The sequence below is a fragment of the Perna viridis genome, chromosome 2, assembly GCF_037379345.1.
Source record: "Perna viridis isolate PV_CMFRI_1.1 ecotype Kerala chromosome 2, ASM3737934v1, whole genome shotgun sequence".
Taxonomy (NCBI): Eukaryota; Metazoa; Mollusca; class Bivalvia; order Mytilida; family Mytilidae; genus Perna; species Perna viridis.
In genome coordinates, this window is record NC_142446.1 from 46,957,122 (window position 1) to 46,983,210 (window position 26,089).

Here is a 26,089-nt window from a genome sequence, read left to right on the forward strand (position 1 = left end):
TTGTTACTCCCGTAGTGATATTAATTCAATGTGGATCCTGAAAAATTCGAAAGATCTTTTTTGGAGACAATCAGTTCAAGACTATTATCTGAATATAATAGCATTAAAACCTATTATTTTTCGACACTGTATACTTCTATTTCCCATACTCAGTTAAAATCCCGACTTAAAAACATTATACATCGTTGTTTTTCCATAAAAGATGGTCCACCTAGATACAAACAAATAGTTCCTGGTAGAGATTCCTCATACTTTGTAAGAAATAATTCCAAATCATCTTCCAAATATACAGAGGAAGATGTTTACAAAATGCTGGAATTTTTAATCGACAACATATTTGTCCAGTGTGGTAGACGTGTTTTTCAACAAACGGTCGGCATTCCAATAGAAACAAATTGTGCTCCTTTACTTGCTGACCTATTCCTTCACTCTTATGAGGCTGACTTTATAGCTGATCTGATCAGAAAGAAAGAATATCGTTTGGCTAGATCCTTCAATCTCAGTTTCCGCTATATAGATGACGTATTATCTTTAAACCATCCTAATCCCAGTTTTTAGTGGAGTCCGAGTTGCTCATTTACTTTTGTTACTTTGTATGTATGATCTCAGTTTCCGCTATATAGAAGACGTATTATCTTTAAACAATCCTAATTTCGGGGATTTGATACATCGCATCTACCCAAAAGAACTTGAGATAAAGGATACTACAGACACTGTGAAGTCAGCCTCATATCTTGACTACACTTAGAAATCGATGGTAAAGGAAAACTATTGACCAAACTTTACGACAAACGTGATGACTGTTCATTCAGAATTGTCAACTTTCCTTTCATCAGTGGCAACATCCCTTCGGCTCCTGCGTATGGAGTGTTCATATCACAACATGCGTTATGCCAGAGCTTGCCGAAACTACGCAGACTTTTTGTATCGCGCTAGAACTCTAACAAATAGGCTTCTGGAACAGGTTTATGTTGCTACAAGATTGAAGTCATCACTACAGAAGTTTTATGGTCGTCATCATGAACTCGTGGATCATTATGGTGCACCATGAAAACTGATTTATTCATCGGGTAATAGTTTTTCTTTCCTCGTTTGTCTACCCCAGACTTGACTTTTTATGAGCAACTTGGTGGGTGTTTCTAGAAAAGCAGAGGACGCTTACCCTACCGGTGCACCTGGTCCATGCTCCCAGTTTTTAGTGAAGTCCGAGATGCTCATTTACTTTTGTTACTTTGTATGTATGATTTTAGTTATTTTATGTTCTTTGTAGTGTGTGTCTGTTTTCCATGTCTGGTCTTTGTCCCTGGAATATATTCTTTTGATTACCGCTATAACCTTGGTTCCCTTGATTACTCTTTTAGTTACTTTATGTTCTTTGTTGTCTATGTCTGTTTTCCATGTCTGATCTTTGTCCCTGGATTACATTCTTTTGATTACCGCTATAACCTTGGTTCTCTTGATTACTCTTACAAGAATGCAGCAATAATAAATGAGGGATTATAAATTATGAGTGGTAAAACAGTATATACATACAATTCCCTTCCCTGTCCTGATTGTTTGAATCCTCCAAATGGTGCCTGAGGGGTGACTTGATCATAGCAATTTACCCTGAAATAACAATAATTCACAATTTTGAAAATCTAATGTTATAGAGTGAAACCAGCCTAAACCGAACCCCTTTTGGATTGTGGAATATATCTGGTTTAGACAGGTGATCTGGTTCAAAATACACACCAACTGACACTAAATGGTTTATTAAGAGTCTGGTGTCGATTTCACAAAAAGTCGTAAGTGTAAAGTTGGTCGTAGTCAAAACCAAACCATGAAAAAAACGAAAACCCGTCTTCACAAGAAAAAGATGTAAGTGTGAAATATGACGCCACAAAGCTATTTTATGTTGTGGCGTCATATTTCACACTTACATCTTTTTCTTGTGAAGACGGGTTTTCGTTTTTTTCATGGTTTGGTTTTGACTAGTTTCACTGTAGTAAAAAATACAAAAAAAATATCACACCTGCATCAGTACTATTAAATCTATCTTAAAAGTCATTTGCAATAATTTGGTTATTCACACTAAGACCAAAGAATGAAATGAAATATAAAATGTCTTTTAACAAAATAAATAGCAACTAATTCATATTTAGGTTTAAGAATTGCATGGTAATCTATTTGATACATTTTCCTACTAGCTTTTGCTATGTAATAAAAATTTATACAATGTTGGTAGGATAATAATCAATGATTAATCCGAAGACTTTCCCCTAGCCTCCTGTAGGTGTAAAAAAAAGTACATGTTACCAATAGTTATATTGCTTATTCATCTTTATAATGACATATTAAATTGTTGAAGTTTTTCCTTTCACTACTTATACAGTAGTCATAAATGCATGGACACAAATGGGAAGCATGGTTAAATCTTGTTTACTTACTCACCTAATACCGTTGGCTTATCTCATTTGTTTGGATAGCTGCGTGTAATTCATGTTTAACCTATGTCAAGAATCTTTAACGATCCCTTTAAATAACTTTCAAAGCAAAGGACATAACTGTAGCACATCATCAAATCAATTTCTGAAATTTGTATCATTGTATTTGAAAAACCCACTATAAGATATACTCCTGAAAATATTTCTGAAAATGGAACAGGTAGCATATTTGTTATAGGATTTTTGATTCTTTCCTTCATAAAATAAACACACGCATTTTTCTTGTCACACATTTCTAATATCCATATTCAATACTTTGAACACGACAATTAAAATTGGGAGTAAACATTTGGAGACATGCCATCAATTAATTGAATTTTATCAGCATCCCAGTGACATTACAGAAACTAACCAAACACTTCCAGCCTCTAAGCCTTGAGCACACATCATTGCTGTGTTAATATCTTTGGTGATAACTCCAGCAGCAAGTCCATAGGTAGTGTTATTAGCTCTGTCAAGAGCCTCTTCCATTGTACTGAATTTTATGATTGTCTGCACTGGTCCAAAGATCTATGATATGGGGGAAACATGTCAGTAATAGTATTAACAAAACTGTGTAAATGGATATCAATTAAATGATTTTGGGAAAAAATGTCAATTCGTAAAATCTTCAATTTGCTGAAATATCATAAAAATGAATATGAAACTTCCTTTTTGTTGGGACCTAAATTTCATGGTTTGCAAAATCCACGAATGAATATTATTTACATACGTACCCTCCCTTTTTGGGTTGTTATGCATTTGCATCAACTTTTCATGACTTGCATTTGTGTTAAACGAATCATTTAAAAATGACTAACACGAAAAAAGCACTATGTATATTCGAAATTTGAATATTTATTTTCATTATTTGTTAAATATTTCAAACAGAAAAGCTGGAGAACTGTATATAAGTGAAATTGCTCTGAACTTCCGAATAAACTTGCATTTATTACTAAATCTTTCAATAATAATCATAATACCTCACCAGCACATAATGTGGGATACAAAAGTGTAAAACTTTGATTCGAATTTCAATTGAAAATAATAGAATGTTTTCAATGATTATCAATAAGAATGTTTATATTTAGTGGTGTCAGACCTTGATTTACTATAACTCTAAGATTAAAAGCAAGATGTTAAGCATCAAAGGAGTTAATCTTTTCAAGCATTCTTACATTATCATTAGGTATGTGAACAATTGTGTCTTTGGACCAATTGTATATTTTAAGACTTGAAACAATATGTTTTATAACCTGCTCTTTTATGAAAGAAACAATTCATTTAAATTTATCAACTCAGAACATAAATATACCAATGCAAGACAAATTGCATAAATGTAACTTTATTAGGTCATTACTGTTGTAATATTATACTTATTGTTTGATGTTTTAACAATAAAACATTTTATTCAGTACATTACATAATAGCAACACTATCAACAATCTGCTAAAATATGTAAATAAATATGACATGTTTGAATCTTAAACTTGATGTATAAAGAACAGAAGAAATGGTGATAATTACAGTTAGTTTAAGTAGTAACCTGTTCATAGGACTTACTATTGAAGTTCTATTGATTGTGGGATATAAATATTTATGGTTTCTATAGCTTTGGTTGAAGTGTGATTTCTAAGTCCAAAATAAATATCATAATTCAATTTCAAACTATGGATTATTTTTTAAATCACCTATTCAAATGACCCACTAAATAGTGAAAATTTGGCAAACCACAAAAATTAATTTTCATTATATTCACAAATAAAAGTACTTTTGCAGTATTACACTAAAGGGTAATTGCATTTATATTTGTCAATATCATCCCCACTTATATTGAACTGCTTGAGCTTAGGAGTCAATTTGTGTACACTATGATGGATAATATTCACCAATATAAACACAATAACCCTTTTGTTATACTGTAATGAACATTTCAGACATATTTATGTGCATGTGTAAATAAAAGGCACTCTCTGTAAAATTTATATAATTCTTTTTTTTTATTTCCCTGTCTCCTTGTGGAAAATACTGCCATTAACAAGTCCTATACATTTTGACCCATCCTGAGCAATAATAGATGCATATGTCCAAAATTGGAACCCTGGATCATTCTATTGTTTTTCGACAGTTCTCCTCCATATTTTTTTGGGGGTCTTCCTATTTTCCTCTTTCTGTCAGGGACTCAGCTGAGTGCAGTTTTGACATGGCTGGTGTAATCCATTCTTAAATCATATCCTTTCCATTACCACCTTCTTTTTTTCTCAATAGTACTGATCTTTTCCAGTCTTGCCTTTTTATTCTTCTTCTTGCTTCAGTAGTTTCAGAAATTTTTTCTTGAAATTTTATTTTAAGATATTTCTGATACACTTGTGGAGTATCCAAGATGTCCAAGATCTTTTCATCTCCTTTATTATCTTCCAGGTTTCACTTCCATGTAATAAAACAGATACTACGTTGGATCTGAAAAGTTCTATCTTGGTTTTTTTTTTCTTCCGAATTGGCTACTGTTCCATATCAATTTTAACTTTCTTGTATGCCCTATCCGTCTTCGTATGCCTTCAGTTGTTCCTCCTGTGTGACTGACTGTTGCACCAAGGTATATGAATTGTTCAACATTTTCTACTATTACATCATCTATTATTATATTTTGTCTACTCTTGGTGTTCATTATCATTTCGTTTGTGTTTGTGGTGTTTATATTTAGCCCTATTGTACTTGCATAGATGTTCAAGATGTTGCTTATTCTATGGATCTGATCTTTTGTGCTGGATACGAGGGCTATGTCGTCTGCGTAGTTTAGATCATCTAGTTTTGAAGAGAAGTTCCGTCCATCTTATACCAGTGTCATAACTCGAAACTGCTTTAACATAATCCACAGTACATATCTTTGACAAATAGTTTTTTCTGGTATCCAATATTATCTAATTATCTTTCAGAGTGAGTGTCTAATTCCTTTTCAAAATCGATGCACACAATGTGAAGGTTGGAGTCCAACTCAGAAAAATCTTCAAGGATGTTTTGTAAAATAAATATTTGTTCAGCCTTACCTCTCCCTGCTCATCTCATAGGTGTTTGTTACCTACTTCATTCGCAATTCTTTGGATGATGATTTAACGTAATTCCTTTGTTGCATGTGGTATCACGGTAATGCCTCTCTAATTTCCAGATAAGGTTGCCTTTCTTTATCAATTTGATGATTACATTTTTTTCCAGTCATTATGTATTTTTGATTGATTCCATTCTTGCTTGGTTAATTTAAATATCTAATCAGTGACAGTTTCTATATCTGCTTTAAAAAGTTCTGCGGAGATGTTATCTTCACTAGGTGCTTTCCTATTTTTCATGCTTTAAATTACTTCTCAACACAGGCTGAACCTCTCTTCAGTAGCATTAGAACCAAATACTTGGGAATTTCATGATTCAAAAATTATCATACAAAAGATACTCAAAATAGATAGCCAAACTGAGTGCAGGAAAGTTCTACTAAAGTACTTCTAAGGACCCAAGTTTAAATATGAGGAATGAGGGCTACTATCTTGTTTAGAATTGCACATTTACTTTCGGCTCTGTTATCTTCAACATTCAAAAAGACATTAGGCTAATTTACCAAAAAAATACATATTGCTTTATCTATCAAACAACGAACCTCTTCCCTGGCAATCTTCATATTATCAGTAACATTAGAGAAAACAGTTGGTTTAACAAAGTATCCTTTGTCTCCCTGTCTACAACCACCAAATTCTAACTTAGCTCCTTCATTCTTACCACTCTCAACATAACTAAGGATTTTATTCATTTGAGCTTCATCAATCTGTAAATAAATGAGTGTTAGTTGCATCACCAGATTGGTACTCAAGTGAGAAAACAAGTATTGTCACCAAACAAAATGGTGAATGTCAGAATTTAATTTTGTGTGTCCTTTAATTTAAATATTAATATTGTCTGTTTTCATGGTCTAGCCTTTATCCTCTCATCGTGAATGTCATGTTTCTCATTCTAGTCATTGTCTTTTTCTTTGACTTTCAATTATTTTATGTTTTATATCGGAATAATGTAATACCTTTCAGTTAAATCAAAACAAAAACAAGAGAGGTATCTACCTATTTCACCTAGATAGTAAATGGGTAAGAGCTCAGAATCTAATACCACCCTTGCAAGCAAGATGCCATGTTAAAGGCTTAATTCTGTCCTAGTTGTAATTTTTGGTCAGGATTTTTAACCAGGATTATCATCACATAAATCTTCTATGTTTCTAATATTCAAATCGTCTCTGTATCATGTGTTCATGCTTAGGCCATTTTCTTTTAATTTGATGTATTTGAAACACCCATTGCTGATGCTTTGTTATCTATATTTGGTATGTTTTTTGATGTCCTGTGTACTATTCAAGCAGGATTCCCTCTAAAAACAAAAATAACCTGAGGCCCTTGTTGTGTGCCATCTACAAAGGGATCACCAACAGCTCTATTCTCAGCAAACTCTACACACTTCTTGACAAATTCATCATAGACTGAATCTTGTACAAATGTACGTGAACTAGCACAGCAATTTTGACCATGGTTATTCATGATACCAGCATGGGCCCAATATGCTGCAGTATCCACTGAAATAAATATTAATACATTTGTTTAAGTTGAAGCAAGTATCATAAAATCCCATGTGAAAATAAGTAGCCTTATTCATTTAGTAACAAATTGAAAGTTCTTCACAGAAATAAAACTTTATACATCAATAAAAACTCATAAACAAAGTCACATTGGTGGAGGAGAGGGGGGTGTTACAACTAATAAATAGACCATTAACTTAATCATACAGTAAAATGCTTATAGTATTAGATTGGTTATTTTGAGTATGTATTGAATTACCTTCAGCAAGGCATTCTTTCTCGTAATCTTTCTTCAAGGTTCAAAATACTCAGGCAGACAAACACAAAGACAATTAAAAGCTTATAAAAAGTATGAATAATGCAGTACATGAAATAGAAGTACACTTACAGTCAGCATCACTGAATATTATGAGAGGACTTTTCCCTCCAAGTTCAAATGACACTCTCTTCAAATTGCTTCTACCAGCCGCTTGCATGACTAATTTACCAACCTATGAAACAAATATTTACCGTTTCGTTTGTTTAAAAGGAATATATAATTCCAAGTAAAACAGTAATAAGACCTACTTAAGCACAGAAACAATATCCTATGATTTTCATGTAAATTTTACATGATTTCAACTTCACTTAGCAAATGAGTTTTGCTACACACTTGGAATGCAGGTAACATAACTAAGAATTGAACATTATGTGAAAAACAAATTATTTTTTCATCAAACTGATCAAAATTTCTTGAAAATGTTATGAGTTTATGCATTTATGAGTTTTGTTAACGGTTTGAAGCTGAAGCCATAGTCATTACATGGCTATCAGAGTGAGCTATTTCATCATTCACATATTACTTGTTTGCTCTCCTTTGCAGAACATCTTCAAGTCCAATTACCTTAAACGAAAAGTCAAGCCTCAAGTCATATTCCACTGTTGAAGTGCACACTTGAATTTTAATATTTGAAGCAAATCTTTTATTTATTTAAACTATAAATGCATAATAATAGAATTCTTTAAATTTTGCAAATCTTAATGACTTGCTGATTTAATTCAATTTTATGTCTCAGTGGACATATTATGGGCAGATCCAGGATTTATGTAGTTTTGGTGTAATTATCACATCCTCTTAAAATATAAGGAGTTTTGAACTAACCTCAGTAGATCCAGTAAAAGCTATTTTGTCTACATCCATGTGTTCAGCTATGGCTGCTCCAGCTGTAGGGCCATACCCAGGGACAACATTAACAACACCTGGAGGAAACCCAGCCTGAAGTCCAAAAAGTACAGTACATGTTCTTAATGAATAGTTAAATATATCTACACTGAACCATTTTTGGACTATAAAATTGGATTGGTTTAGAAAGATGTTTGGTTTACCAGGGTTAAAAGCTTATATGAAAGGATATTAAAAATGTTCTGGTATAGACAGCTGGTTTTCAGAACATTTAGGATTCAGTTGTGATAGTTTTCACTGTACATGAATTAATCATTATACAGTTGTAACATACTTGCTGGTATAAAAAGGCCACTAATGGAACAGAAGTGGTAAAAAAAGGGGGATGGCAAAATATTCAAAATGTCCTAAATTGAAAGAGTAATCGAGGGATCCAAGATTCTTGCGCAAATCAAAAAATGCAAATCAAGGAACAAAGACCACAGTGAAAACAGATACACACAACAAAAAACATAAAATAACCAAAATAATATGTAAAAAGAAACAAAAGTAAATGACACCACTGAAAACAAGGAGCATTGACCAGGTGCACCAGTAGGTAAGTATCCTCTTTGAAAACTACACTTTTGATTTTGCTGAAAATTAAACTTAACCTATATTTTAAGGCACTTAAGAACTGTGCAAAGTTTTAAAAATATTTATTGATCCTCTCTCAATTTATCACCTGGAAACTGTCATGGATGGACAGATGGATGGCCAGATAAAATTTATCACCTGGAAACTGTCATGGATGGACAGATGGATGGCCAGACAATATCTCCTTGGAGGGCACTATGAATTCAGGTAGAAACACAAGTTTGTGGATTTTTGAATTCGTGTATTTGAGGTTTTCAGCGTACACATCAATGGAAATCTCCTTTTCGTTGAAACCAAATTTCATGGTTTGGTCCACCCACCAAACCATGAAAATTGGTATAGAACTTATTCTTAACAACAGAAAATGGTATATTAGTGGTGCATATAAGCCACCGTCAACAAGTGATAGTGTTTTCTCCAATGACTTTACAAAATACATGGATAAAATTACTTGTAATTATGATAATTTCATGATACTTGGAGATTTGAACTGCAATATTCTAAACATAGAAAAGAGTTCACTGAAAGACCTATGTGATATTTTTGATCTTACAAACCTTATTTAAGAACCTACATGTTTCTGTAAAGGGGAAACCCCAAGTTTGGTAGATGTTTTTCTTACAAATAGACCTAAAAATTGTAGTAATACATGTAATTTTGGGACAGGCATTAGTGATGTCCACAATCTAATTGCCTTTCAATTCAAAGTAGAAATTCCACCTAAAGTGAAAACTACTAAATTTTATAGAAGTTTTAAAAATTTTGATAGTGAGCAGTTTTCAAGAGACCTAGAGCAGTCAGATGTAGACAATTTAGATTATGTAAATGAAGCATATGAGGTTTTTAATAACAATTTCATGGATGTATATAATAAGCATGTACCATCGAAAAGGAGAAATATTGTAAGACCACCAGCTCCTTTCGTGAACTGCAAATTGCGGTAAGTTGTATTTAAGAAAAGAATGTTTCATAATGTTTGTAAAAGCCAGAGAGACTCTAAGTCATCAGAATATTATAGAGTACAAAGAAATTTGGTAAATAAGATCAAGCGTGAATCTGTGAAAAAGTATTTCATAGAACGATGTGTAGGTGGTCCAAAAAGCAAAGACTTTTGGCCCACTATAAAACCTTTTTTGACTAACAAAGGTAGCCATTTCGAATCAGATATTGTAATTCGAGAAACTGGTCAACAGTTAACAAATCAGAAAGATATTAGCTGTGTATTTAATGATTTTTTTTATAAATGTAGCCAAAGACATAGGCAATGGTGCAATTCAAATAGATAACAACCATCCTAGCATAGGAAATGGTGCAATTCAAATAGATAACAACCACCCCAGCATTACTAAAATAGATAACAACCACCCCAGCATTACTAAAATAGACAACTACCACTCCAGCATTACTAAAATAGATAACAACCACCCCAGCATTACTAAAATAGATAACAACCACCCCAGCATTACTAAAATAGACAACTACCACCCCAGCATTACTAAAATAGACAACAACCACCCCAGCATTACTAGAATCAGAGAAACATCAATCATAGACAATGCAAATGAACTACACTTCAAACCTATCACAGAAGCTTTCACACAAAAACAGTTTAACAAAATAAATTTTAAAATGGCTACTGGTTTTGATGAAATCTCACCTAAAATTCTGAAAATAGCTGCACCAGTAGTAAAACATCCAATTACCAACCTGATCAACATGACTTTTGAAACTTCAGTTTTTCCAGACAAATTAAAAATAGCACAGGTAGTACCAATTCACAAGAAAAACAGCACACTAGAAAACTACAGACCAGTCAGTGTACTACCAACCATCTCAAAACTTTATGAAAGAGCTATTGAATCTCAGATATGTGAATTTTTTTAAACCAAATTTAACATTTTCTTGTCTGCTTTTAGGCCTGGCTACAGTTGTCACGATATTTTGATCAAAATTATTGAAGACTGGCGTAAATCTTTAGATAAAAATAAGTTAACTGCTGCTATATTGATGGATCTGTCAAAAACATTTGATTGTCTACCACATGATCTGCTCCTGTTGAAATTGAAAAATTATGGTTTGTCTGAAAATGCCCTATCTTTATTAAATAGCTATCTTAAAAACAGGAAACAGTGTGTTAAAATTGGTTCTATATGCAGTCCTTTTTTGGACATCTATAAAGGGGTTCCTGAGGGGTCAATCTTGGGACCGGTCCTTTGTAATATATTTATTAATGATATATTTCACTTTATTTCGAAAAGTGACTTATATAACTATGCTGATGACAATACTTTATCATATAGCAGCAATGAGTTACAAGATATTGTAAATACTCTGGAACAGGAGAGTAGTATTTTAATCAAATGGTTCTCAGATAATCAAATGAAAGCCAATCCTGACAAGTTTCAGGCTATTGCGATTGGCAGTAAGACTCAAAAAGAGTACATTATTTTTAATTTAGATGGTAAAGATATCCTCTGTGAGGATGAAGTAAATCTACTTGGTATAACATTTGATTTTAAATTGAACTTTAATAGCCATATCTCTAACGTATGTAAAAAGGCATCACAACAATTAAATGTATTATAAAGAATTGGAAATCATCTAAGTAAATTTGGTACACTTACAATATATTATTCTTTTATATTGGCAAATTTCAACAATTGTCCATTAGTATGGCATTTTTGTAATGAAAGCTGTACAAGAAAAGATTCAAGAAAGGGTTTTACGCTTTATTCATAATGATGATAAAAGAACATATGAAGAGTTGTTAATAAAGTCAAGATGCCATCCTTAAGAGTTAGACGAATGAGATTTTTAGCTATACATGTATATAAAATAATAAACAAACTTACTCCTATATACTTACATGATATGATAACTGTTAAAGAAAGTTTTTACTCTTTTAGGTATACAAACTTGGTGAACATACCAAGAGTAAACACAACCAGGTATGGCCCACACTCTGTCAGCTATGGGGCAGCTAAACTGTGGAACCAACTTCCAAATAAATAAAGAGGGGACGTGAGCCTTAATCACTTTAAAAGTTTGATAAATAGATAAATAAGTGGGAGGGAAAGGGTTCTTATTCCTTTTGCCAATAGTTTGGCTTACCCAACTGACAGATGCAACATCATCTCCTTAAAATCTTTCAATTTATTATTTTAATCTTGTTGGCATGTTAATTTTAATGCTTTTAGCTGCTTAGTAACATCTGCTTTAAAATTTAGTTTGTATTGCTTTTATTATAGTGCTTTTTTATGTGCTTGATTACTTGCATGTTATTTATAATTTGTATGTCATGTTGATTTCGGTTAATATGTATGTTTTGTGTTTTATTTATGTCGATTTTAAAAGAACTTATGTTTATTGTTTGATTTATATCGACTTTAAATAAAGTTGACTTGACTTGACCCCACTTGATTTGACTTGACTTGATTTGACTTGACCCCACGAACAATAGTACTGTCACAGTATTACATAATACCTCCCTACTTCATGTGGCAGGGTATAACAACTATTAAATGATTTATTCACACTACGAGTCCGAGTTGCTCATTTACTTTTATTACTTTGTATGTATTATTTTAGTTACTTTAGTTCTTTGTTGTGTATGTCTGTTTTACATGTCTGGTTTTTGTCCCTGGATTACATTCTAATAAAATCAAAGCACTACCAAATAGTTATGACACTGTCTTTTTCATTAGCTGGAATATTTAGCACACTAAAAGTACTATAGGTAGGTTCCACTGAATTACATACCTATTAATTTCAAGTTCCTGGTATTTCATAGGAACTCAAAAATACATAAACAATAAACATTTCCCATCTCATAGATGTTATAAATTTTTCTTACTTGCTAAACAAAAGCCAAAAATTAGATTCCTATTTGATTTCTTTCAATGTACCTAATAACAACAATTAATTGTTAGTGAAATCCCTCAGTTTTCATAAAAAAAAAAAATTCACAACAAAATTTTCTCTTTCTTTTGACTAGGCACAAAACAAGCATCTAATTAAACATTTGAAAAAAGATTCAATTTAAACACTGAAAATGTTGGGTTTTTTTTCTGATAAATTCTGTTAATTGCATATTTTTTACCAGACAAATAGGCTATGCAATTAACAAGAACCCACTGTATTAAGCCTATAAAAATGACAGAGCTTTGCCCAAGTATGCAAATGTACAAAACAGTTTTATACACATCCTCACCCCTCAAGATAACCTGAGATCATACCTGGTTTTCACTGGGGTTGTCATTTGTTTATCTGTGTACTTTTTCGTTTCTTTTGTGTTGTATGTTTTGTTCTTTGTGTGCTACCGGCTGTCTGGTTTTGTCTTGTATGTTTTGTTCTTTGTGTGCAACCGGCTGTCCGGTATTGTCTTGTATGTTTTGTTCTTTGTGTGCTACCGCCTGTCCAGTATTGTCTTGTATGTTTGTTCTTTGTGTGCTACCGGCTGTCCAGTATGTCTTGATTGTTTTCTTCTTTGTGTGCTACCAACTGTCCAATATTGTCTTGTATGTTTTGTTCTTAAATGTGTGCTACTGGCTGTCCAGTATGTCTTGTATGATTTGTTCTCTGTGTGATACCGGCTGTCTGGTATTGTCTTGTATGTTTTGTTCTTAAATGTGTGCTACTGGCTGTCTGGTATTGTCTTATATGTTTTGTTCTTTGTGTGCTACTGGCTGTCCGGTATTGTCTTGTATGTTTTGTTCTTTGTGTGTTACCGCCTGTCCAGTATTGTCTTGTATGTTTGTTCTTTGTGTGCTACCGGCTGTCCAGTATGTCTTGATTGTTTTCTTCTTTGTGTGTTACCAGCTGTCCAATATTGTCTTGTATGTTTTGTTCTTTGTGTGGTACCGCCTGTCCAGTATTGTCTTGTATGTTTTGTTCTTTGTGCATTATCGGCTGTCCAGTATGTCTTGTATGTTTTGTTCTTTGTGTGCTACTGGCTGTCTGGTATTGTCTTGTATGTTTTGTTCTTTGTGTGCTACCGGCTGTCTGGTATTGTCTTGTATGTAGTGTTTTTTGTGTGCTACCGCCTGTCCGGTATTGTCTTGTGTGTTTTGTTTTTTGTGTGCTACTGACTGTCTGGTATTGTCTTGTATGTTTTGTTTTTTGTGTGCTACCAGCTGTCCAATATTGTCTTGTATGTAGTGTTTTTTGTGTGCTACCGGCTGTCCGGTATTGTCATGTCTGTTTTGTTTTTTGTGTGCTACTGACTGTCTGGTATTGTCTTGTATGTTTTGTTCTTTGTGTGCTACTGGCTGTCCGGTACTGTCTTGTATGTTTTGTTCTTTGTGTGCTACCGCCTGTAGAGTATTGTCTTGTATGTTTTCTTCTTTGTGTGCTACAGTATGTCTTGATTGTTTTCTTATTTGTGTGTTACTGGCTGTCCAATATTGTCTTGTATATTTTGTTCTTTGTGTGCTACTGGCTGTCTGGTATTGTCTTGTATGTTTTGTTCTTTGTGTGGTACCGCCTGTCCAGTATTGTCTTGTATGTTTCGTTCTTTGTGTGGTACCGCCTGTCAAGTATTGTCTTGTATGTTTTGTTCTTTGTGTGCTACCGCCTGTAGAGTTTTGTCTTGTATGTTTTGTTCTTTGTGTGCTACAGTATGTCTTGATTGTTTTCTTATTTGTGTGTTACCGGCTGTCCAATATTGTCTTGTATCTTTTGTTCTTAAATGTGTACTATCCCCTGTCTGGTATTGTCTTGTATGTTTTGTTCTTTGTGTGCTACTGGCTGTCTGGTATTGTCTTGTATGTTTTATTCTTTGTGTGCTACCGCCTGTCCAGTATTGTCTTGTATGTTTGTTCTTTGTGTGCTACCGGCTGTCCAGTATGTCTTGATTGTTTTCTTCTTTGTGTGCTACCGACTGTCCAATATTGTCTTGTATGTTTTTTTCTTAAATGTGTGCTACTGGCTGTCCAGTATGTCTTGTATGATTTGTTCTCTGTGTGATACCGGCTGTCTGGTATTGTCTTGTATGTTTTGTTCTTAAATGTGTGCTACTGGCTGTCTGGTATTGTCTTATATGTTTTGTTCTTTGTGTGCTACTGGCTGTCCGGTATTGTCTTGTATGTTTTGTTCTTTGTGTGTTACCGCCTGTCCAGTATTGTCTTGTATGTTTGTTCTTTGTGTGCTACCGGCTGTCCAGTATGTCTTGATTGTTTTCTTCTTTGTGTGTTACCAGCTGTCCAATATTGTCTTGTATGTTTTGTTCTTTGTGTGGTACCGCCTGTCCAGTATTGTCTTGTATGTTTTGTTCTTTGTGCATTATCGGCTGTCCAGTATGTCTTGTATGTTTTGTTCTTTGTGTGCTACTGGCTGTCTGGTATTGTCTTGTATGTTTTGTTCTTTGTGTGCTACCGGCTGTCTGGTATTGTCTTGTATGTAGTGTTTTTTGTGTGCTACCGCCTGTCCGGTATTGTCTTGTGTGTTTTGTTTTTTGTGTGCTACTGACTGTCTGGTATTGTCTTGTATGTTTTGTTCTTTGTGTGCTACCAGCTGTCCAATATTGTCTTGTATGTAGTGTTTTTTGTGTGCTACCGGCTGTCCGGTATTGTCATGTCTGTTTTGTTTTTTGTGTGCTACTGACTGTCTGGTATTGTCTTGTATGTTTTGTTCTTTGTGTGCTACTGGCTGTCCGGTACTGTCTTGTATGTTTTGTTCTTTGTGTGCTACCGCCTGTAGAGTATTGTCTTGTATGTTTTCTTCTTTGTGTGCTACAGTATGTCTTGATTGTTTTCTTATTTGTGTGTTACTGGCTGTCCAATATTGTCTTGTATATTTTGTTCTTTGTGTGCTACTGGCTGTCTGGTATTGTCTTGTATGTTTTGTTCTTTGTGTGGTACCGCCTGTCCAGTATTGTCTTGTATGTTTCGTTCTTTGTGTGGTACCGCCTGTCAAGTATTGTCTTGTATGTTTTGTTCTTTGTGTGCTACCGCCTGTAGAGTTTTGTCTTGTATGTTTTGTTCTTTGTGTGCTACAGTATGTCTTGATTGTTTTCTTATTTGTGTGTTACCGGCTGTCCAATATTGTCTTGTATCTTTTGTTCTTAAATGTGTACTATCCCCTGTCTGGTATTGTCTTGTATGTTTTGTTCTTTGTGTGCTACTGGCTGTCTGGTATTGTCTTGTATGTTTTGTTCTTTGTGTGCTACCAACTGTCCGATATTGTCTTGTGTGTTTTGTTCTTTGTGTGCTACTGGCTGTCTGGTATTGTCTAGCATGTTTTGTTCTTTGTGTGCTACTGACTGTCTGGTATTGTCTTGTATGTTTTGTTCTTTGTGTGCTTCCGGCTGTCCAGTATTGTCTTGTATGTTTTCTTCTTTGTGTGCTACTGGCTGTCTGGTATTGTCTTGTATGTTTTGTTCTTTGTGGGCTACTGGCTGTCCAGTATTGTCTTGTATGTTTTGTTCATAGTGTGCTACCAACTGCCCTGTATAGTCTTATGTGTTTTGTTCTTTGTGTGCTACTGGCTGTCAGGTACTGTCTTGTATGGTTTTTTTTTGTGTGCTACTGACTGTCTGGTATTGTCTTGTATGTTTTGTTCTTTGTGTGCTAACGGCTGTCCAGTATGTCTTGATTTTTTTCTTCTTTGTGTGTTACTGGCTGTCCAATATTGTCTTGTATCTTTTGTTCTTAAATGTGTGCTACCAGCTGTCCAGTATTTCTTGTATGATTTGTTCTCTGTGTGCTACCGGCTGTCTAGTATTGTCTTGTATGTTTTGTTCCTTGTGTGCTACTGGCTGTCTGATATTGTCTTGTATGTTTTGTTCTTTGTGTGCTACTGGCTGTCTGGTTATGTCTTGTATGTAGTGTTTTTTTGTGTGCTACCGCCTGTCCAGTATTGTCTTGTATATTTTGTTTTTTGTGTGCTACTGGCTGTCTGGTATTGTCTTGTATGTTTTGTTCTTTGTGTGCTACTGGCTGTCTGGTATTGTCTTGTATGTTTTGTTCTTTGTGTGCTTCCGGCTGTCCAGTATTGTCTTGTATGTTTTCTTCTTTGTGTGCTACCAACTGTCCGGTATTGTCTTGTGTGTTTTGTTCTTTGCGTGCTACCGCCTGTCCAGTATTGTCTTGTATGTTTTGTTCTTTGTGTGCTACTGGCTGTCTGGTATTGTCTTGTATGTTTTGTTCTTTGTGTGCTACTGGCTGTCTGGTATTGTCTTGTATGTTTTGTTCTTTGTGTGCTTCCGGCTGTCCAGTATTGTCTTGTATGTTTTCTTCTTTGTGTGCTACCAACTGTCCGGTATTGTCTTGTGTGTTTTGTTCTTTGCGTGCTACCGCCTGTCCAGTATTGTCTTGTATGTTTTGTTCTTTGTGTGCTACTGGCTGTCTGGTATTGTCTTGTATGTTTTGTTCTTTGTGTGCTACTGGCTGTCTGGTATTGTCTTGTATATTTTGTTCTTTGTGGGCTACTGGCTGTCTGGTATTGTCTTGTATGTAGTGTTCTTTGTGTGCTACCAACTGTCCGGTATTGTCTTGTGTGTTTTGTTCTTTGTGTGCTACTGACTGTCTGGTATTGTCTTGAATTTCTCCTCATTTGAACCTTTGGTATAAATACCTCTTCTTACATACTTTTTTAAAAGTATATGTGAAATAATTCAATGTTAAGCTGAAAAAACTATGTTTATTACTTTAGTTGACTATTTAAAAATCTAAATCTGTTATTCTTTAGGTTTTTTGCAAATTTACAATATATATTACAGTTTGGTGTACTTTATAATAAAAAAAGCTTTGCAAAGTACAGCCAGATACGCCTGTAGAGGTCAAAACATATGCAGTTGGGGCAAATATGGACACAACATTCAAACCTGATACAGCTCTGAGTTTTTGAGGAAAAGATTTTGACCAGAATTGAAATGGTCAGATAATTTTATACTTGCAATAATATTTATAAAAAGTTACATATAAAGTTGTGGCAGCATTTTTTAGTTACTTGTGAAGTGTGAAAGACAGATGTATTGGTAGACACCAATATACCATAATATGCCCTGCTAAGAAAGGCAGGCATATAAAAACTTTGCACAGAAAAACTATATTTCTAAGAGAATGCACAGTATACAAGCAAAGTGTTACACTTAAATAAAAATTACCTAAGCTATGCAAAGAGATACTGTAGAATAAGAAAGATAACTCAACTTGCTTACCAACTTTTTGTTTTATTTTCTTTCAATAGATTTTAATTTTAATGTCTAAGCTATTTTAAAATGTTATCCTGGAATAAATCTGTTGCTTTCTCAAAATTAAGGTGGAGTTTTGATAAGAAAATCATATCAAAATTTACTTACTTTGTACCAATTTAAAGCCTCAACTAATACCAACTTATGCTAACTAGCTCCATTTCCACATAACAATGAGAGATCAAATATTCAAACTTTATATATACATGATATTAGGCAATTGGGTTTTGATACCAACCTTATCATGGGTATCTCATGTTGAGCCAGTTAGAACCAGCCTGATAATCCTATGAGAAAGCCAATATCAAAAACCAACTGCCTAATATTCTGTTGATCTGTAATTTATAGGTAAAATTTCATTTTCGTTTTTTTTTTATGTTAAATAATAAAGAAAAAATCAAAATTTCGACCTTGAAAAGGGATACTTTCAAATGACCTATTTTGTTGGGATGAGTCAATGTCATTTAACTCAATTGTGACGTTACGATTTTCACGCATGCCTGGTTTTAAACTGACCTGTTATTTTTTGTATCAGGGCCAGTATGTTGTGAAAAGCATTATCATCTGTGTACATAATGGGAAAATGTCACAAATTACTGATAAATAACAATTATGGGGCCATGGTTTTGATTGAAACCTACATCATTCCAAGCCCGTTTATTTACTTCCTTTTAAGGAAGTAGTCCTAGGGTAAGGGACACAACTCTTACAAACCACTGGAACATTTGCATTCAACATTTTACATCAATCTCATTTAAGCATCAAAGTAACTTGGACTAATTTCATTCTATTTCAAATAAAAGCTTGATAGGCTTTGGTGAAATCGAATATGATACAAACATATCACTGGTTTCAAAAGTTATGTCCCTTACCTTAGGTCTACCACCTTAAATATAACCAATAACAAGATAACTATGCATAGCCTAATGTTCCTTGCCATAGCAGATCAAGTTAATGAAATATAACTAGAGAAGAAGTTAAACTGGAAAGAGTGAAATAATCAAATTTAGAAGTTATGGATAAAATGTTCATGGGTACATTATAGTGTAAGTTTCAGGAGACTTGTGCACACAAGGTGTTCTACTGTTGAAACATGCTTTTAAATAGTTTATGTCACATAAATCAAACAAAATTTGCAGCACAGACAAGATAATATTATAGTGTGCATATCATGACTTCATTACAATATGCCATTCAAACAGTTTAAGGAGTTACCCCCCCAAAAGCCTTGTATTGTTGAAAAATGCTGAAAATAGTTTAAGTATATTTAGGATTCTTCAACATGCACCCATACCACATGTCATGGTCATGTCATACTACAGTAGTTGTTTTAGTAGTTTACGTACCTCTTTCACTAGAGAAGCACAATATAAAGCAGTCAATGGAGTCTGTTCAGCAGGTTTCAGCACAATGGTGTTACCACATGCCAAAGCAGGGCCAAACTTCCAAGCTATCATCATCATTGGATAGTTCCACTGAATTATAGAGTTATAAAAATGGAAAATATTAGGTATTACTTGACTTTGTGTGTCACATAGCAATTGAAAATTTTAATTGAAAAATCTTACTGGTCTGTGCAGGCTGTGAAGTCTAAAATGGTTGCTGGAAACCTTATATTGTAACTATATTGTGTGTCAAATATGAAATTAAGTTCTCTATCCAGTATTCATTAAGAGAGATATCAGAAAATGGGTTCAGTTGCAAGTATTTGAAAAGTTTATCTTCCAATTCACAAAAAGCACAAGGGGAATACATCTACAACACCAGTTCATATCAACATTTTAAAATACAATCTTAATCTATTAAGAAATTAATGTTTAAATGTTGTAATACTTACAGGAATAATCTGTCCACATACTCCAATAGGTTCATGTCGTGTAAAGGTAAAAAGATCTCCATCTGCAAACCAGAAATAAACAAAGTGTAGTCTACTCGAGTTATTGGTACTGTCGACATGCAAAACTAGAATTGCTAAAGAAGCATTTTTATATATATAAAAAAAAAGGATATTTGATTCAAAAGAACACATTATACATTTACTTTTTAAGTGTTATTTTACCTAAGTTTCAAAAGGAGTACTTTTCAAAGTACCAATTACTGCATTTTCTTACAGTAATTTTGCTGCAATCTAAAATTTTCTGACAGTGATCTGATGTATCAAAATTTGAGATCACGATGAATTTTAGAAAAATAGTTGATGTCCACTTGCAGGATCATACTATGTAAGAAGTAATTGATTCAATATAATTTATATATTATCTCATATTTCAAGATCAGTTTACATAAATTAATTATTTCACTGTTTACTGCACAGAGGAAATGTGTTAATTTGTACTGCCCATTAGTCAATGCTTTTGAAAATCTGACCTATATTTCACTGTTCACTGCACAGAGGAAATGTTGTAATGACAATCAGAGGATTTAGGTGTCTGCTAATTTTCGAAATTTTTTTCTTGTGGTTACCTTAATACATATCTAAAATGTCCACTTTAACCCGTCTTAGTCCAAACAGCAGCCAGAATTTAAAGCTATGCAATCCTTGGGGTCTTGTCGTTCAATGCTTACTAATATCATATAAGAATTTTCTACTATTTACAGCCTTAGATAGTTCTGTAAGTTAAGAGTAATCAAGGGAACCAAGGCCATAGTGGTAATCAAAAGAATGTAATCCAGGGACAAAGACCAGACATGGAAAACAGACATACACAACAAAAAACACAAAGTAACCAAAATCATACATACAAAGTAACAAAAGTAAATGAGCAACTCAGACTCCACTAAAAACTGGGAGCATGGACCAAGTGCACCTGAGATTGCTACTACCTACCACTTGGTATAGTCTTTCCATGGTTCTTGTCAGCCCATCCAGCATAATATTTTAGAAAATCAGCTGTTGCAGCAATATCATCCACAGAATCTGTAAATGGTTTCCCATTGTCTAATGTTTCAAGACTCTACAATGTAAAGACTATCACTTTGAAAAAAAAATTGGACTACCAGTTAAACAAGAGGCTCCCAGGAGCCTGAATTGCTCACCTGGTTAAAATTTGTCTTTCAAGGGTAATAAATTTAACTAGGAGAAGTCCAACAATTTGGACTCAAGAAGGCTTTGGTAGGACTTATCATAAGGATCATTTCAGCAATTGAAAGTTTCTTTCTATCTATTATAGGTTTCAAGATATTGGCTGAAACTGTAAAAAAATAATAATTTTTCATCTTTCAAGGGCAATAACTCTTACAAGGAGTCGCCTGACAACTTTAATCCCTGAAGATTTTTGAAGGCCTTACAATAAGGATGGTTTCAGCAACTGAAAGAGTTTGGCTAAACCTAACGGTTTTGGAAATATATTAAAAAATCTACTGTCTGACCCCTATGTTCTATTTTTAGTAATAGCTGCCATGTTTTTCTACGAATCAAAAATTCCCAAACCAGTTCTATGCAGGATATCCCAAGAAACATTTATACCAAGTTTGGTTCTAATCAGTCAAGCAGTTTCAGAGGAGAAGAGTTTTGTATAGTTGTTAATGACGACAGACGACGACTCCGATGGATGATGACAACGCCGAGTGATGGCAATAGCTCACATGGCCTTTGGTCAGGTGAGCTAAAAAAATGGACTACAAGTTAAAAAAAAAAATTGGACTGTCAGTTAAAAAAAATTGGACTACCAGTTAAAAAAAAATAGAATACCAGTTTAAAAAAGGAATACCAGTTAGAAAAAAAGGAATACCAGTTGAAAAAAAACTGGACTACCAGTTAAAAAAAAATTGGAATACCAGTTAAAAAAAAATTGGACTACCAGTTAAAAAAAAATTGGAATACCAGTTAAATGAAATTAACGGTACTGGTATTAATAAAAAGATTCTCTAAAAAGCCTCAGCCTGAGTAACTAATTTGTTTCATATAGGCCATGTTAAAGAACATCTAACATCTAAGCTCCCTGAAAAATTTTCCATTCAAACACATAAAGTTTCTGTAAAATTCCACTAGGTGATCTAAAGTAGTATCATCTATTAAAATATTGAACATTGTGACGTCTTCTGCATATAAAAGAGTAATCAAGGGAACCAAGGCCATAGCGGTAATCAAAAGAATGTAATCCAGGGACAAAGACCAGAAATGGAAAACAGACATACACAACAAAGAACATAAAGTAACTAAAATCATACATACAAAGTAACAAAAGTAATTGAGCAACTCGGACTCCACTAAAAACTGGGAGCATGGACCAGGTGCACTGGTAATAGAGTAATATTAATTGAATAATAGAACTGATAAACTGTAGGCAAAACTAAAAAAGAAAAGTCAACAAGCATTCTGAGAGTATTGCAAAACAATCACTGACCCAAACGTTATCTTGGATCATTAAGTATAAATGACAAACTGAGGAAATGACCTTGATTTTGAACAGAAGAAGGGATATGGACAAAGACAAGAAAGATGTTCAAATCCATTTAACAGATGCAGTTTTATGCATGGACAATTGGACAGATTAGACTCACATACTAAAAATCTGCTCAATATCTGCAAGTGTTTAGAAAAAAGCGCAGAAACTTAAAATTTTGGTTAATACTTCACTGTTCATGGGCCATAATTCAGACAAAAATCAAGGGAACAGAATGAAACGTACCCTTGATCTGTAACTCATAAGGGTAGACTTACATACCAAAAATCAGCTCAATATCTGTAAGCTTTTAGAAAAAAGTGTGGAAAACTTAAATTTTGGTAATTTTTTCAAAGTTCAAGGGACAAACTTGGACAAAAATCGGTGAAGCAAAACAAAACAAAGACTTGATCTGTAATTCATCAAGGCAGACTCACGACCAAAAATATCTGCAGGTGTTTAGAAAAAAAATGTGGAAAACTTCAATTTTTTTCTGGACTGACAGACAGACAGACAGACGAACAGAGTGCAAATATAAAGTCTCCTTCAACTAAAGCCGGTAGGGGACTGAATAGGGAAAGTCCATATAGTGGCAATATAAAGGCAATAAAAAAATAAATAAAAAGCAATGATTACGGAACACTATGTTTCCTAAGTGAGACATTTATGACAATTTTTATTTAAAAAGTACTTTTTTTACAATGTAATTTAAATCATTACAATTTTTTATGTATTTGCATTTTTGTAAATGTTTGATTTTATATAAAAAAAAAAAAACAACACTGATAACATAAATTTAAGTGAATAAACAACATGTATCATGTCAAGATGTGATACAAATAGTTGTACCAACATATTAAGTTTGTACATACATGCATGTACCAACCACTACCAAATATGGGATGTACATGTATGACTGATGGACTTAAACATGATATAACAAACAATATTTCTAATTTCAAGATGGCTTTTCACCATATTTAAGTACCAGTCCATACAAAATTCAGACCCTGCCTGTGGTAAAGGTGATTAATGGTGTAGAAAAACCCATGGATCAGACAATGCTTTTATGGTCTACATATGCTGTATTTTAATGTGATAATAGTCCTTTCCGTATTTAGATCTGTACTTTTGAGAAAAATACACTTTACCTTATCACTGATATCAACCAAATCAAAACAAATAAAGAACGATAACTCTTCGCAAAGTGCTCATTTCAGAAACAATTTATTCAAATTCTATCTCAAAAATGCAACCGCCAAATGAAAAACTAAGACTGATTAAGGGAGGTAATCCAACTTGAAAGGATTTTTGTCACTACAGCGTTTGAATAACTCCTTATATGCAAGCTTCAAAGTGATACTGATGTTACAGGGAAATAACCCCAAGAAAGAGTTCAAAGATGCCAGCTCCAGTAACTCTGTCAGTGCCCTTTTGAAGTATTGATTAAATGTTTCAAATGGGTACACATAAAATTGATAACTGTTGAAAAGGTTGAATTAATTACCATATTCAAAGATCCCATCCCATCCCATCCCATCCAACTAATATATAACCACATCACACTTTTGCCATGTACTTCAGATTTATTCGTTTCATAAAATAGAGTATCTCATTTCTAATGTAATTAACATCAGGTCTGCATAAGTTATTTGGAGATGTTTATAAATCTAGTTTAAAACTGCATGTCTGACATACAATTAAATTACAGAGTTATGTGTTTCAAGAAGATAAAGAACTTAGGTCAGACTATGAGTATTTGTACAGTAATAATAGCCAATATAAAGACTAGTAGATGTGACCCACTTTTTAATATGTTTTATCTGTAACTATGCGTATACAGAAAAAAATACTTACAGCCATATAAGCAATATCCCTCTCTAACAATTCTGCCAACTTATACAGTAATTTTCCTCTCTTTGAAGCATCCATTCTTCTCCATGGTGATCCTCTCTTAAAGGCTTTCTTAGCTGCAGCAACAGCTTTATCAACATCTGCCTAAAAAACAGAGAAACCAGTCTTAAAAAGAACTTTAAGGTTAATGTTAAGTAAATCATTAGATTTCAGAGGCAGAGCTAGAAGAGGTGCAGGGAGTTGGGGCACCCCACTATTAATTGGAAAATTTGCCATTTTCATGTATAAAATGGACAAAAAAAATGGCAAATAATATCCTAGCACTCACTTTTTCTGAGGAACCCTGGCTGGCACCCCTCCTTTATAAAGTGTCTGGATCCACCCTTGGGTTTTACTCCCTTGGATTTTACACTTGAAAAGTGTTATAGTTAAAATATTTCTTCCATGAATGGACCCAATAATTTTAATTAATCCAATAATGAGGAAATAAACAAAAAGATGTTTTTATTCTCTAAAAAAAAAAAAATAACAAGAAAATTGGTATTCTGTTAATAGCACAATCTGATCATAAACACTACCTTAAGCAAAAACCAAGGAAAAATTAGCCTAATTCATTAAAGAAATCCTTGAAATTTGAAATATTGTGTTAGAAAAACTATTAAAATATATTATTCATATTAGCACAATCACACACACACACACACATATATGTCTGAAAAATTCCCAACGATGTTAGAATTGTCAAATTTGCGATGCGAACTCGTACTGCTGTGACATCTATGGCAACACCGCTTGCACAAAGTCCAGCGCCCAAGACCACTGCTATATTTTTATACAGCCTAGCTGGCCAAGTCGTCTAGGGCAATGGACTTTGTGCAGGCGGTGTTGCCATAGATGTCACAACGGTGCGAGTTCGAGTCCCGCTGAGGGAGCGACCAAAAATTTGCATTGCAAATTTGACAGTTCTAACATCGTTAGGAATTTTTCAGACCTTTCTATACGTTTACATATCTTCCTTGTATCAATATGATCCGATGGAGCAGCGTAGTGAATAGAGTCGTCACATTCTGAGACGTTTGTATAACATTGATTTGTTGTGACATGCATCATTAATTTGATCCTCCATCCTACATAATAACATCTAAATGAACTGTCCCGTACTACAATACATCGTGTACTGAGTTACAGCCCTAGATTAATCCTACGAGGAGGAATGACCCGGCCAGCGAAAGCTATATTTTAATAAAGCCTAGTTGGCCAAGTGGTCTAGGGCGCTGGACTTTGTGCAGGCGGTGTTGCCATAGATGTCACAGTGGTACGAGTTCGAGACCCGCGGAGGGAACGACCAAAAATTTGCATCACAAATTTGACAGTTCTAACATCGTTGGGAATTTTTCAGACCTTTATATATATGTGTGAAGCCAAACCTTCTTCTAAAGTTTCATACAAATTCATTGAGTAGTTTAGGAGGAGTTCCATTCAATCATTCTGAGGTTTCATCAAAATCCATACAGTGGTTTAAGAGAAATTCCACTTACAATAGTTGTGTAAAGATAAACAAATAGGACAGAAGGTTGAAAAGATTATTCTGAACCTTCTATATTATTCCCCAGACTTGGTTTTCAGAAATTTAACAGCAATCTGGACTCAACCTAAAACTGGAAGCATGGACTGGTTGCACATTTAGGGTTAAAATATACACAAATGCGTATATATACCACCAACACTTTTTATTACTGTAAAAGACTGCTTAAATTTAAATTGGGAAAAATATTTTAAACTGATAAATGA

General features: G+C 33.8%; 2 protein-coding genes across 4 annotated transcripts in view; both read right to left on the reverse strand.

Annotated features, from left to right (window-relative positions):
- The window catches only part of LOC148625407 (aldehyde dehydrogenase 1A1-like), a 33,150-nt gene that overhangs the window by 4,293 nt on the left and 2,768 nt on the right, over positions 1-26,089 (reverse strand). For all 3 annotated transcript variants that reach the window (XM_088568924.1, XM_088568925.1, XM_088568923.1), the window contains 10 exons: positions 24,302-24,442; positions 20,887-21,013; positions 19,897-19,958; positions 19,406-19,534; positions 8,213-8,326; positions 7,460-7,562; positions 6,884-7,068; positions 6,112-6,276; positions 2,839-2,996; positions 1,534-1,608 (listed from right to left, as the gene is read on the reverse strand). In XM_088568924.1, coding sequence (XP_088425050.1) covers positions 1,534-1,608; positions 2,839-2,996; positions 6,112-6,276; positions 6,884-7,068; positions 7,460-7,562; positions 8,213-8,326; positions 19,406-19,534; positions 19,897-19,958; positions 20,887-21,013; positions 24,302-24,442 — 1,259 coding nt within the window. The remainder of the gene's footprint in view (positions 1-1,533; positions 1,609-2,838; positions 2,997-6,111; positions 6,277-6,883; positions 7,069-7,459; positions 7,563-8,212; positions 8,327-19,405; positions 19,535-19,896; positions 19,959-20,886; positions 21,014-24,301; positions 24,443-26,089) is intronic.
- Positions 8,336-18,557, reverse strand: LOC148625408 (uncharacterized). The gene is made up of 3 exons (XM_088571264.1): positions 18,485-18,557; positions 9,008-17,414; positions 8,336-8,957 (listed from the first exon to the last, which is right to left on the reverse strand). The coding sequence occupies exons 1-2, from the start codon at positions 18,555-18,557 to the stop codon at positions 16,582-16,584; spliced, it is 906 nt and encodes a 301-aa protein (XP_088427390.1). The 3' UTR covers positions 8,336-8,957; positions 9,008-16,581.